General features: G+C 38.1%; 1 protein-coding gene across 1 annotated transcript; it reads right to left on the bottom strand.

Moving 5' to 3' along the window:
* Window positions 1-1,018: 1,018 nt before the first annotated feature.
* Window positions 1,019-5,160, bottom strand: LOC137169370 (proteasome subunit alpha type-6). Its single transcript, XM_067572496.1, has 7 exons — window positions 4,974-5,160; window positions 3,951-4,045; window positions 3,326-3,407; window positions 2,708-2,863; window positions 1,984-2,162; window positions 1,525-1,619; window positions 1,019-1,229 (listed from the first exon to the last, which is right to left on the bottom strand). The coding sequence occupies exons 1-7, from the start codon at window positions 5,047-5,049 to the stop codon at window positions 1,172-1,174; spliced, it is 741 nt and encodes a 246-aa protein (XP_067428597.1). The 5' UTR covers window positions 5,050-5,160; the 3' UTR covers window positions 1,019-1,171.
* Between the last annotated feature and the right edge of the window lie 8,995 nt (window positions 5,161-14,155).

Raw genomic sequence — 14,155 nt, 5'->3', positions numbered from 1 at the left:
CTCGGGGCTGTAAACATTTACTGGGCTATAGACCTGTACAGGACTCCAGGGGGATTTTCTGAGAACTCATTTGCTTCTGAGGACAAAGTCTCAGATACTTCTTTTGCTCAGGTGATCTGCTCTTTCCAAGGGAACAAAAAGCAAGTTGTTCCTTCTTAAGGACAGGGGAAATTTTGTAAAAGACTCAGACTTAAAACATTTATCTACATAAGCAGAAAGTCCCACAGATTATTCCTACATTTAGGGTAAGAAAACATGACATTTTTAGCAGCATTTGTGTTTCTATAATAGCTACAAAAACACATAGAGGGAAATAAGGGGGGAGGGGGGAGGGGAGGGGGCAAGAGATGATGTGATGACACAGATGGAAAGTGATCTACTGAAAATAAACAGCAGATGACATGAACATAATTTCTGATCATATGTTGATGACAAATCCTCTTAATGCTGAGCTGGACAGGGTCACTGACTTAAATGCTTAGCGATTGTTTCCTCACTACGCACTAGAACCCTTATGTCGACTTTGTGAAAACTATTCTTATCTGTCAGGGGGAGCAAATTTCCCCTTTGCAAAGAGAAACTACTTATGTTGTATGATACATCCGGTAAAGTGAATCTATTTCTGACATGCTACATGTGCGTAAAAAAAAAAAAAGCCAAAATGTTGAGAAAATGAGGTCAAGTCAGGTCTACATCACAGTGTAGTAAAATAAATTCTCCACGACTCCTCTGTAAGTCATTTGACTTTAGTGCAATAGAGAGCCACAACAGGAAGCTCAGAGGTAGAGCTCTGCACCGCTCAAGTTCCCATAAACATTCTCCCCTGCTTCTAAATTTGACAGATGAAAACAGAGCTGATGAGACAGGACGCATTAAGTTACACAGCTGCCAGTTAAAAAGCTATATTCATGTACATAATATATAAAACTGACTAAACTGTGAAAGTTCTGACAGCTTGCTTGCAAAATTGATCATAATCATCACCGTAAAAGAGGAAAAAGACATCAAGAACAATTGCTATTTTACTCCAAAAACTTTTTTTTTTATTATTGTTGAATGAAACAGTGGGGGGTAAATGTACAGCAAACAAAGATAACACCAGTCTCCATCTGGGAACTGCATATCCCATCATGCTCTAACTTGATCCAACGGGTGACAAGTCTCTGCTCGCTCAGTCCCGCTCTGCCAAGGACATCAGGTGGGTGTCCACTTCGGTCTCTGTCAGAATCCTGGAGAACGGAGACATAGAGATGGACAATGATTCTCATACCTGAGAACTACGTACTTTAACATACAGTATGAAATATCAGAGTGAAACCAAATCAGTGTCATTGACACCTCACTGGTTGTTCAGGGTCTGAATGTTTGCTAAGTGTTTCCTTTGAGAAATCAAACAAACACCACGCTGAATGTGAGCAGCAGTAACTGACTCATAGTAATTAAAGTGACACAACGACCTGCTGTTCTCATTTTACAATGGCAATTCCAACTAAATTGGTGTTTACCAAATTATCATACATTTACCTGAACTTGGCGTCCTGCGTTGTTACAACGCCCACCTCCAGCTCAGAGGGTTTGAAGTCAATGGAAAGAACAGTTGAAAGACAAGAGATTGCCGTCTGAAGGGGAGAAAAAGGAGAGGAAAAAAGGGGAGGTAGGGTAGGAGGGAGATAACATCAGGTGCATTATTTTCATTTTACCGGATAATAATGATTTTCTCATTTATGGCAAGTATATTTTTATATTTCTGTCTTATCTATTTATAAAAATGGGTGAGGTTAATATGTGTAAAGTCTTAAACACAAATTTACCGTTCGAGGATGACGCAATAGCAATTTCGTTATGCCAGGGTAATGACAATAAAGATCTTGACTCTGATTAGAAGCCACTGCAACTCACTGAGGTTATTTTCACATTCGTGTTTCTTCCTTATCAAACCTGTGCTACGTCAGCAACATGCAGGTTCTGCTAGAGATTTTATACCTCAACAGTTTGTTCGAAAGTCCAATCCAGTTTCTTTTTCACTTTCTTCTCCAGGAAGCTGGTGGCTTCTGTCTGCTTCACTCCGGCGGCGGTGGCCTTGAAGCCACAGTAGTAGCCTGCCGGGTCGCATTTGTACACCTGGGGGCCGTGCTCCTCGTCTATGCCAATCACTATCATACCTGCAGGTGACGGGGTTAGTGGAGAGGACAATGACATTGACATTTTACTTTAGTGTTTGTGCTTAGTAGAGATGTCCCGAGATGATCCAGGAATATTTGAATAGCTCGTTATCGGCTATAATAAACCTGATTAAATGCAGATCCTTTCAGGCTCAGTGGGTGTGTTTTGCTGTATGTGAGAGTGAAAATTAGAGCGTGAAAATTATTTGGAAAAGAAAATGATTCACTAAGCTCTGACGCTAACAAATCTGTTGCTGAATCTTTTATCTTTTTTTAGTATATGTTCTGACAACCTAAGGAGGAGATATTGAAGATTGGCTGCTCTTGAACACCGATGGATTTGTCTAACGTGAAAAGACAAAGACTTTAAAGATCTCTAAATATCTCAGGACTATCATAACACACTGAATTGTAAATATTTTAAATGTAAAACGAAAAAAAAAAGTTCATATTTTGTCATTAGGCAGTGTGAATTTCAATGACGTGTATCAGGTGAAGAATGAGATCCCCTGAAGATGGATTAGAATCAATAAATCTATACTTACAGCAGCCAAGTGGTCGCATCTCAGCATTCTGCGTGTAGACTTGTGAAATATCAGCAATTCTCTTACACAGCATGTCCACTGGAATCTCGTAACCGTACTTGTACTGCCAGTTGGCTGCCTCGTAGCGAGCTCGCTGAACTTGGGACCTGCTGTCAGCTGTGGGAGAGATGGGAGCGTGTTGAAGACGAGGAGGTGGCTATTTGTTTCAAAGCATCAATTATTGTCATACTGGTACATTCATTTTTTCATCTAGTGTTTACTGTACATGATATCCACAGATAGCACTGTTCTTATGGTAAAATTGACAGGTGTATGGAAAGAGGAACCATCTGCTAGACTATATGCTGTGACTGAGGAGAACAGTATGGTTCATCACTTTCAAATTGACCAATTCTAAAGGTGTAGTTTGGTTTAGACCAGTTTTCCTCCAAATTGTTGTTCTCGTGTACTGAAAAGAGAAAACTGTGAAGAAAATGAAAACAAGCTGCTCATTATGCACCCTCTATTAACAGTGCTGGTGCACTATGTTTTACATTCAAAATTAACAAAGATCAATTGTATTTCTGGATTCCTGGATATGTTTTTGTAAGACCACATTCGTTCTTTTTATTTTTTTACCTGTCATCCCAGACATTACGCATCCAATATTATCTGTTATTCTGAAAAGGTGGGTCACTGTGGCAGCATCCAGAAGCTTGTCCTGTTTCAAGGAGAAAAAAAAGAGAGGAACTTTTAAAAATGCAATTTTAACTCCAACATATACAAAAGTGCATTTTTGGATTTGGAATAACAATAACACACCCATAAAGCAATAACATGGGTTTAATCGTAAAAATAATTACTGTTGCTTGGTTTATGTAAAATGTTTATCCATTGTAAACTGACACTACAAGTATTTTAACTACTGGCTAGACCAAGTAAACAATTTAAATGATCACTTATCATCAACCAATTTACAGGCCAAATAAATAATCAACTTATTTAAACACTATCTACCTGAATTAATGTGATTAAGATGCACTGCAATGCATTTTATACATTGCAGTGCAGTAGTCAGTAACTACTACAGTCATATCTTCCCACAATAAAAATGTATAATAATGGGACGTAGGTGTTGCTGCATGTGGGGAAAGAGGAGCAAGTGTCATCGGTGCAGGAGGATGCACCTTATATTCACCTCCGCGTGAGTTTAGATCTCTCACTTTCACCGCAGTATGAAAACAAAGACTTGATATCAACTCACCGGTACTTTTTTCTGTGTTACAACAACTGCACAGTCCTTCCCTCTGACTGCTACTGATGTGAGTCCACCTTGGTTTATGGCCTTGAAAGCATATTCTGCAAGTGGGAGACAAGAGTGTGTCTATTTATATTCATTTGGCAAGAAAAAGCATCCCTTCAACAGATACACTATGTTCTTTAGAACTGAGAGTACAGTCAGTATGTACAAACACAGACAGCAGCTGCCTCAGCAAATCCTGTGACATCTGATTAGCCTACTGACATTGAACTATTGCATGATTCTGTGGGTACAACTAACTAATAAATAACTTCTGTTTGACATGTTAGATGCAAATGAGTGTTATGTGCAGAGTGCATGACTATTAATCAGTAAATGTCCCTGCAATAGATTAAACAGCAATGTTTCTATTGTTTATTGTCTGTGGAGCACCTTCAGGATTAGTCTTTGATTACATCAACAAATCCTATTCATGTCAAGTTCAGCTTAAGAACTGAATGGTTCAAAGTGACAAACTAAAACTTAAGTGTGAAATATAAATGCAACATGTCTGATTACTATGTTTTTTTGGGTGGATTTTCCCTTTAATCCAATTTACCGCTTGCCGTACGTATCTTAAGAATACTATGACACTGTTATCATTGCTATAAAATGATGTCAATATACAGACAGTTTAATCAATAAAACACATTAAACTAACTTTCCTAAACCGTAACAATGGACTCAACAGTAGAGCAATGAATCAGCTTGGTTGACTGCAATGCTAACAATGCTAGCTAGCCTATAAGCTAGCTTGCCAGTTTGATTCGCGCTGTTTTATTCTTTGTAGCATCAGCAAAGTATATATAAAATAACAACTCCGACATCCCAAACGACTCTTTCGTGGTTTTATATAATACTACTTTCGCTTTGGCGGGTTATTATTCATCAGCTAGACGCCAAGCTAAGCGAACCATGACAGAGCATTTAGCTTAGCTAGTCATCCTGCGAGCCGGCTGTTTGTCTGAACAAAACCTCCGTACTGACCGACTTGATAGAGTCTTCCTTCAGGAGAGAAGATGGTAATGTGTCGATCAAACCCTGCACTTGAGCCTCGGGACATTTTTACAAGGTGAAGTTCGTCCAAACGAATTTAGCAAGCAGATTTCACTTCATGCACAGTATTTCCACCCGGACGTTGAACTGCGGGAATAGGAACTCCATCCGGTGTGAACGAGAGGCCTGCTTCGTTTCCATGGCAATATAAAAATAATAAACTTTAATTGTATAGCACTTTTCCTAAAACAATGTTTACAAAGTGCTTTGCATACAATAAAACCCAGGGAGATCGTGATGTAAAATTACAATTAAATAAAAAAAAGGGATGAAACAATAACAGTATTAATAAAAATAGGAATAAAGGGTCATACGAGAGATAAAAACAAACAAACAAACAATTAAAAATAGACCACGAATTTACAAAAAACACAAAGACCGCTCAGTGGCCCCAAAACTTCCAAACATCTGTGTATAGTGATTCACATAAAAGTGTTTTTTTTTAGAAGGGATTTAAAAGAAAAAAGCAATTTCTTATAGTCACCTTTAGTCTGGACTGTGGAACAGCCAAGAGGGCCTTGCCTGAGGATCAGAGGCCACGTTCTGGCTCTTAGGCAGGGTAAACACCTGGAGAAGAAGCACAGAACAGGAAATTAAAGTTGAGGGGCTGTCATGGCAACAACTTGATCGAATGGCACAAGACTGGAGAGGATGGAGGGCCTTTGTTGATGGCCTAAGGCCTAAGTAAGTAAGTAATAGCTGCACAGGTGTAATAAATCTCTTTATATAATATCTCTAGTTAATAATTATATTTAATAATAATTTTCACAGCACACATTTTGACTTGGCATAGTAGGAGAAGCACAGGTGTTACCAACCAACAATTGCTCTGTTCTATTCAAGTGTCTCAGCACATCATGACAGTGTACCAGTGCACCAGAATCTACAACACCAGGACCCTGAAACTGAAACAGCTAAATGGATTTCAGCCATCATTAATTTTATTATCTACACCTGTGCTTCTTCTACTGTGACATGTCAAAATGTCTCCTGTAAGAATTCCCTGGCTGTGTCCCAAATCACTCCCTCCTGCATTCATTCACTACTTCCTATATAATAAACGCTCAGTATTTACTCAATAGAGAGCAGTACACGAGATTTGGACACTTTCTTATCATCATCATTTTGTGTCATCGCTGACAGGTGTAAAGAATAGCACAACGGTATTATTTGCATTTATAACATGCCATGCAGTGCGCTGTGAACACTACTTTTTTTTTTATCACATTATGTAAAAATTCACCATTGGCCCCAACTGTGTCAGGAAGCTGGTGAATTAATGTTGCATTGGATTACACAATATGGTGTTCACGTTCCTTTTTTTCAGGGAACACCTCACAATATAAATGCAATTCAATAGAAAACCACCAATAACTACTGCCTCAAAAACTACACAGGAGTTGCCGGAGCTACTGTATTATATTGCATCAAATGTATGGTCTATTGTGCAGGTGTTCTTGCATCTGGTGTATATACTTGCTACACACACATAGATGAATATGTTAACATAGACATGAGTTAATGCACCATCTACATCAATAATCAAGGAAAAGGGGTTATATATAAATATACATTTGGTAAACACTGTATATTAAATTGTCTGTGTAATATCCTCCCTGGTTCCTGTTTTTGTCATTAAAAGTGTTGTGTTAGGAGCATCCGTTTGCCTGCTATGGACACAATTTCTGTATAACCCAAACTGAGAAGTCAAAATTGGAACTCTGTACTAACTACTGTGTGTGAAAACCATCAGATAAACTTTAGCGGTTTCTCTTATGACACCACAGGTTTACTTTTCCTCATCAGATAACAAGCCATGGGAAAATAATGCCATTTTAAAAATGGAACATGAGTAGCTTTTTGCTCTTTCAATTCGTGGAACAAAATCACTGTCAGATCACTTGGTAAGCTCTCAATTCCCATTTCCTTGTTCCTGAAAAAAAAAAAAAAAAAAAAAAATGCCTGCAAACGTGCATGTGTCATGAGGGATTTTCCCCTCAGTACCAGGTAACTAATTCAGCTGAATAGAGGATGTTAGCTTCCGCTTTATAGGTTACTAACATGTTTAGATAATGACTCATACAAGCACCCGGTGTGGTGTTGTAATCAGTGATCAGCAGAATCAGGTTTGAGATGCCAGCAGGAATCATCTTATGAAAATATTCTGATTGGCTTTCGTAGTAAAAAGTCCCCGTCTTCTGTTGCCATGTCATAATCATAATTTAAAAAACGGCATAGTCTTCATCTGACACATATGGGAGTGCTGGAAAACACACATTTTCATATTTCAAGCACAGTATTGCGTTTTCGGAGATATGACACGCACCATGTATACAATGAGCAATTCATCATCAATCGAAAAATGAATGCAAAATCCAGTATTGCAAAAAAAGTTTGTCCACTCCTACACAACCACAGAGTTCTTTCACACTGAAAGCTGCTGAAGGACAAATAGAAGAGTTTCCAACATGTATCTTGCAACTCTGAAATAATAAGAATTTTAATATCTCATTAGAAAACAAATACATCTTACATTAATGGTATGAAATGAGCAGTTTAATTGGAGACATTCATTTTTATAACATGTGAATCTATCAAATATATATTTTATCAAAAGAAAAAGCATAAAATACTTCTAAGTTATGTTGCAGAAGAGCATCTTCACCCCCTTTGTTTTTATATTTCACAACCGAAACAGCAACCCCCCCCCCCCCCCCACCCACGTTGATGCCCTTCCAAACTGATACCTCACACTTTCCTCCCCCTTTCCTCTTTTCTTCCCCACCTCTGTTCTTTCTCTTTCTCCCCTCCTGGTTTTGTTCTTACCCTGTGAAAGCATGGCTCATTCATACTGTATTCACACAGCATTTACACGCTGCATCTAAAGCAAAAAAGACCCCCACCCCCGCGCTTGTTAGAAGAGGCGTGGGACTGAATTCTTGAGTGCGGGGGGATCTCCAGCATCTATGAAAATGCATTTTCATGTTGCTAAGCCACAGTCTGTCTAACGTTTTCCAAGTACAGAAGTTTAGGTCTTAGGCAATAAGGGAACATTGCTATGATGAGGCCTTTCTCTGAAAACTCTCATAACGTAAAATGAGACATTTAGAAGTTTGACTCATTTTTACTTTACTTTCCATAACCTTGGATATTCTATAAAAGTATTTGAAAATTTCCCAAATACATCTCTCTGAAACTGTATTTTAGATGTAGTATCTGCACTCTTCTGCCACAATGTAAATCTAAAAACATAAAAATATAAAGTAGACAATCTAATTTTCCTCCCAAACACAAAATATTCATTATATGTTTCCATCACACACCAAACACACAGTTTCTAAGAATCTGCAAATCTGCAAGCAGCAACAGCTTATCTAAAGTGAACTAAAAGTGATATAGCTCAAGTGAGCGTGTCAGTGATAACAATGTTGTGTGTTCGCTTCCTTTTACCACACACATCTTCTTTAGAATTTGTATGTTGTTCCTTGTAAATTATGTAGTGGTTTGACATGTTGCAAACACGCAAATACTTGCACAATTACCTCCAGGTGTGTTGCAAAATTGCTGTGTCGCACTTGTTTGGAAATTTCTTAGAATTAACATGAAATAGAACCATGTCATGTTTGCGTGAAACCGCACTGAGTATATGCTTCTTTCTCAAAACAAAATCACCAGGGTACTTTACACAGTTTAACAAGCAATAAGATAGATACGCTTTTACACACTGCAGCACAGAACAGATACCAGACTTTTTAAATTAAATCATACCTGGTTTATATTATTGGAAAAAAAACAAGAACAGCAACCATCTCTGATCTCCTGATCTAACGTCGTAAATTCTTGGTGTCTGATTTGTGAGCAAACTATCCTCACTTCACGTGTTTAAAAAAGACTATTGACACACAATCTGGAAAACCCAGGCTTGTATTGTTTTCCACTAGATGTGTATTGCTCCAGCAGTTCCTCTCTATCCCGTGCTTCGATGAGTTGATCAGATGCCAGCTGTGTCAAATCTACTTTAATACACGTTTTATTTACTGAACGACTTGCCAGGGATCTTGCTGTTAGTCTATATTTATAGCATATCTTGACTGTATTCCACCATTGTTAAAGTAATATCACTGCTTTTATGAACAAATTCCCTTCAGTGCTGCTTTGACTATCTTCTAGCTAAATATTGGATGTGCTAAGACCTACTGAGACTTGAGAATGGGGAAAACAAAATTTACTACTAATGGAAAGACAAACTCAGCACTTACTTTTAACACCACAGATTAAAAAGGCACGTGCAAGTTCAGAGCTGGATTTTATAAATCACACTGATGTTGAAATTTGTGTCGGAAAGAAGGAAGTAATAAGAAAATTAATAGAAATCATTATCAGATTCGTCCTTCATACCTCACTTTATTCTGCAGCAGGCATTACATTGCATGTTGAATCAGGGGTAAAACTGATAATAGAAAATGAGTATGCCAGCAATTTAGTATTGCTTTTTTAATGATACTTTTGACAGACACATACAACCACCGTACAGTTTCTTTTTTTCAAACTGTTAGGCTACTGTGTGTGTTTTTTGTTTGTATCTCACAAGACCAGACAACATAGGCTAATTTGTATCCTTGATAGATATAAATCAGGTAACATAACCAATATCTTAGTATTGCTTTTTAATAAGGTTTGGAAACAGATTAAAAAAAGAATAGTTTAACTCGAGGCAGCAGAGGCCGATATATGTCCGAACTTTTAAGTTAAACTCCAAAAATGCTGGATCCTACATTTCCTATAATGCAACTCAGTATCATCTTTCATAAAAACCTCATTGCCTACTTCTTTCAAAGCCCACACATTCAGTTTGCAATGCTGGCTTACCAAGTTAGCAAAAAATTTTAAACCTCAAACCCAAATTAAGATAACCCGATGACATCATTGGGGTTATTTTCTAAAAAAACAAAACAAACCTACTACTTTATAATAGCTCCCTTCAGTTCCACAGAAGACATCATGCATTTGTTTTCACAGGCTGAGTAATGCTCCTCGTGACGAGTAGAGTAAACTAAACTGCATGTGTAAAATTGTCGTAGTGCCCCTTTAATATTTTAATATCTTACATACTGTATGTTACATTGTTTAAAGCTGAAATACTGGACTTCCACTATTTAAACCAGTACCAAGTATTATCTACTGCTGTGGAGCAGTACTTTAAAATACATAATGACCATTGGCAACACTGGTGTTGAAGGCCGCGTGACCGGGCCCAGTTTGTGATTCTTGAACAGTGTGAGGTAACTTTAGAAGTGTTTATGTAATGTGGTTGATGCATTATAATGCTTGTAAAGTGGGTCGCAATATCCATACCACAGCCTTTGATTTAGATGAGTTTCAGCTGGAAAATTGAACATTTAACTTTGATAGTCATGTGGTGTATTGACTTTGCAGTTTACTTAAAACAGAGCCAAAGGCAAGGGCTGAACGCAAGCAGTCTGCCAGTAGCAGAAGTCACGATGGTTGTGCAATTACGCCGTATGCTTTGACATGTGGCTTTTTCTGTTATTTGTCAGACACAGATGCAGAGTTGTATGGAAAGTTACATACTTTATCATGTGCACCTCTTGCTTTTTCTGTTTCTCAAAGGTTTCGATAGTTCCAAAGGTTTCTTTTTTTGTGCAAGGTATAAAGTTATCATGATGGCGGTTAGAACTGTATTGTAAAGATCAGTGACTCTAAAGGGCAGTGATGACAATGTCCCGATCTTGACCCAGTTTCGAACCCATCTCACCATTCTGTCATCTCTCCTTTTTTCCAGTAAAACTGAGTCTATGTGTTGACTGTATGAATGGTGAGTAAGAGCTGACTGGGACCTCATCGGCTAGTCTGTCTGAGTGAACCATTTAAGAACAGGTGTCTGCGGTAACAATAGAGCCAGCATGGAAGGGGGGATATCCGTGGTTTTATCCCACATAACCTACTATAAATGTCTCATGAAAAAAGCCATAAATAACCTGCACATAAAAGCCCCAAGATAGACACAACACAACACAAATTATATTCGCAGACGCTGAACGTTCTTTGTACAGCTTGTAATGTAGATAAAAATACTGTATAAATATGCAAAGAAAGCCACATGGCTGGATGTCAGAGTGGTGAATGAGATCAATAGCTGTTTTAGACAGCCAGCTTACTCCCACATACTTCCTCGTATTCCTGCATTTAACCACAAAGCTCTCCTGTAGGATGGATTAAAATTGATTACACTCTCTAGTTAGAATAGGCTTGTTATATCCACATTGCGAAATTAGAAATGGATCTCAATGCATAGAAATAAAACGGAATTCCAGCACTTTAAAGCATAATAAACACATGCAGATTGAACTTGAACAGAAGAAAAATTTAAATGGGGGATTCGAACAACAAAAACAACCTTGGCTTCACGTTCTCTTGAGTAACCACTCGAGGAAGTAAACATGTCTCACTCTGCCGTGCCACAGGGCAGCAGGAAACCCAAAACCTCTTCTTCTTTTTCGTAGTCTCCCTCTGTCTTTTGAGGCTGAGAACTTCGCTGAGCGTCTCTTGCTGCAGACCAGGCGTATTCAGACAGGCCTTAACTATCAGGTTCTACTGGTGAGCTTTGTCAGCCATGCCTCATACCCTGCTCACTGTATCATCCTCTTGGGTAAATTATGCCTCATGCCGAGCTATCTCATTATGCGTACCTTTAATGCCCATCATTTGATAGCAGTATGAAAACCAGACATGCGAGTTTTTACCCACCAAGTGACAGCGAGCGCAACCTTATCCCTTGCCCTGAAGCTTTGAAACGGTATCTTTCACTTTGTTGACCTCAAACCAGAAAACAAAAAAGCTACTCCGATGCATAAAGCTAAAAATATCCAAAGAGCACTAATTTATCTGCTACAATTCTATTTTGATTAATTAAACAGTTAACTTTTAGTACACCATATAGACATGTTTAAGTTATGCTGAACACACAAAAGGTTACTCATTTATAGCAGTATGGTTTTTTCTGTTACAAGCTGCAAGCACAGCACTGGAATTATCACCTTATGAAGTTGATATGTCAAATGTGGTTTGGTACAACTTGGTGTTATGGTGTCGCCTTTTTACACCTCCAACAGACACACAGTGACATTACCATTCATTTGTAGTCATGTGTCTGACCACTTGACGAATGTACAGTAAGTTCAGTATTCATTCTACTTTTAGCTCTGGTTTGTCTGGCTCCTGAGGGAAATATTTGGCTCTTTTAGCTGTTAAATCCTACTTTGTTCACCCACTAATCACTAATCATGGCATAGTGCAATGGAGCCCCAAATCTTACTCTACTGTTCCTAACTGCTCTAACAATAATAGAAACAGGCTTACTTTCCAGCTGACAAGGGGCTGCCAGCTCAGTAGCACTGCTAATGTTGTAACCTGAAGAACTGTAGCTAGCTAGAAATTGCTAATGCAAGCTAATATTTGCTAACAGACAGAGCAGCATTTTACCAGTAGCCCAGTGTTTCTCTTTTAAACAACTACAACAGTAATTAAAGACTGATTTCATATATCAAATCTGCTTTTTGCCAATATTACTACAATGAATGTGTCCTATATTCTTCTACTGTAGTTTCTTCTAGGGCGTTAGCTAGCATTAGCCTCTCGCCTGTTCCAAATTGCGTAACTGTTAATGTTTGAAAATAGAGGCAACAGGAAACAAACACATTATTATTAACAAGATGTACAGGCCTTTTTATTTGTGGGTTTGTCACCATGAGCAGCCTCATTCACATGACCTGTAGTCATTTGAGTCTTTGTTAATACAGTGCAAACTGCTTATAGTGATCACATCTGTCCGTTTCAAATTGATCACTATAGGCAGATGATTATTATAACCATTTTTTTTTCTTTTTCTTTATTTCTCATGCAGATTATCATCTAATTGACATTTGTATATTTATTATATGAATATAAAGTAATGAAGCAAATTGTTTAAACAGCATTTGTATAAGAATGATTCTGTTCTAAGCTTTCTGATCCATATCCAAGCGGTTTATCACTGTAACCATGATCAGTTTCCATTGTATAAAAATACTGATTAGCGCAGCTTTAATGGCTATTTTTGAAAAATAATAAACACCATTATAAGAAACATCTCTCATCAACCAAAATAAAGTAAAACGATACAATTAGAAACTGGAGCAATTTTCAGTGTACAGACGGATGGGCGATACAAAACCTGGAAAACCCATCTGTAGAGTAATTTTGGAGGCCAGTAGTTTCTAGTGGCTTCAGTAATAACAGAGAGAAGTCAGTAATCTCCTGATGGCTTAAGAAGAGAGGAAACACCCTGCTGCATTACAGCAATGCCAACTGTACCTTGCAGTGGCGGCCAAACCAACTGCGCTTTGGACCATCACATGATGAAAGTGATGCATCGAACCACTATTTCAAAAACCAACAAGAACAATGATACTGTTGTATTTCCAAATATTGGGCAATCTTGGATCAAGACCGCTACTTTGATGGACACACTTGTGGCACACCAGGAGGGAGACTGTGAAAGATCCATGTCACCAAAGAGCGTGACTCATTTTCTGCACACTACTGTATACGCCTTTAAAAATCCCCCTTTCACACACTTATGCATTCATTAATTGAGTGTCCACATTGTCCACAGATGGAAAACATGTTCTCATCGATCTTATTTGGTTATGTTAGATAGTCAAACAGGACTAGAAATAAATAACTACAGTCAGTGGTGAAATCATTGCGGGGAATGCTAGGGGAATTTGGAATGAGAAAACTGTTCCCAAAAATCAGACAACTGATATGACTGTATATGATGTTTAGTCATGATGCTATTTTTTGTTTCTGGCAAAATCTAAACTTTATTTAGAGATGAATCCATTTAATTAATTGCCAATAGCTTTTAGCACCTAAAAAATTCCTTTTCTTTTAAACCCTTTGGTCTCTGCCTCCTCCTCGTCTCCTCTGCCTGTTCTTTCATGCTCCCCCACATTCCCAAAATGAACTGCATCCAGGAAATTTAACAGGGATATAAGTTTACATGCAATATCCTCAGACTAGGAAGATTTATTGCTAGCTTGAGGGTAAGC

This window comes from Thunnus thynnus, chromosome 18 (assembly GCF_963924715.1).
Source record: "Thunnus thynnus chromosome 18, fThuThy2.1, whole genome shotgun sequence".
Lineage (NCBI taxonomy): Eukaryota > Metazoa > Chordata > Actinopteri > Scombriformes > Scombridae > Thunnus > Thunnus thynnus.
Note: the sequence above shows the minus strand (reverse complement) of the source record. Positions and strands in the feature narration are given on the sequence as shown.

Bases quoted from the DNA above. Each gene is read 5' to 3' on its own strand.
- LOC137169370 (XM_067572496.1), bottom strand. From the start codon at position 5,049: ATGTCCCGAGGCTCAAGTGCAGGGTTTGATCGACACATTACCATCTTC. The intron at 1,620-1,983 runs GTATAAAATCTC...TCTCCCCTTCAG, and splicing joins CTTTCGAACAAACTGTTGAG to ACGGCAATCTCTTGTCTTTC. The intron at 1,230-1,524 runs GTAAATGTATGA...TCCGTTCTCCAG, and splicing joins ACGCAGGACGCCAAGTTCAG to GATTCTGACAGAGACCGAAG.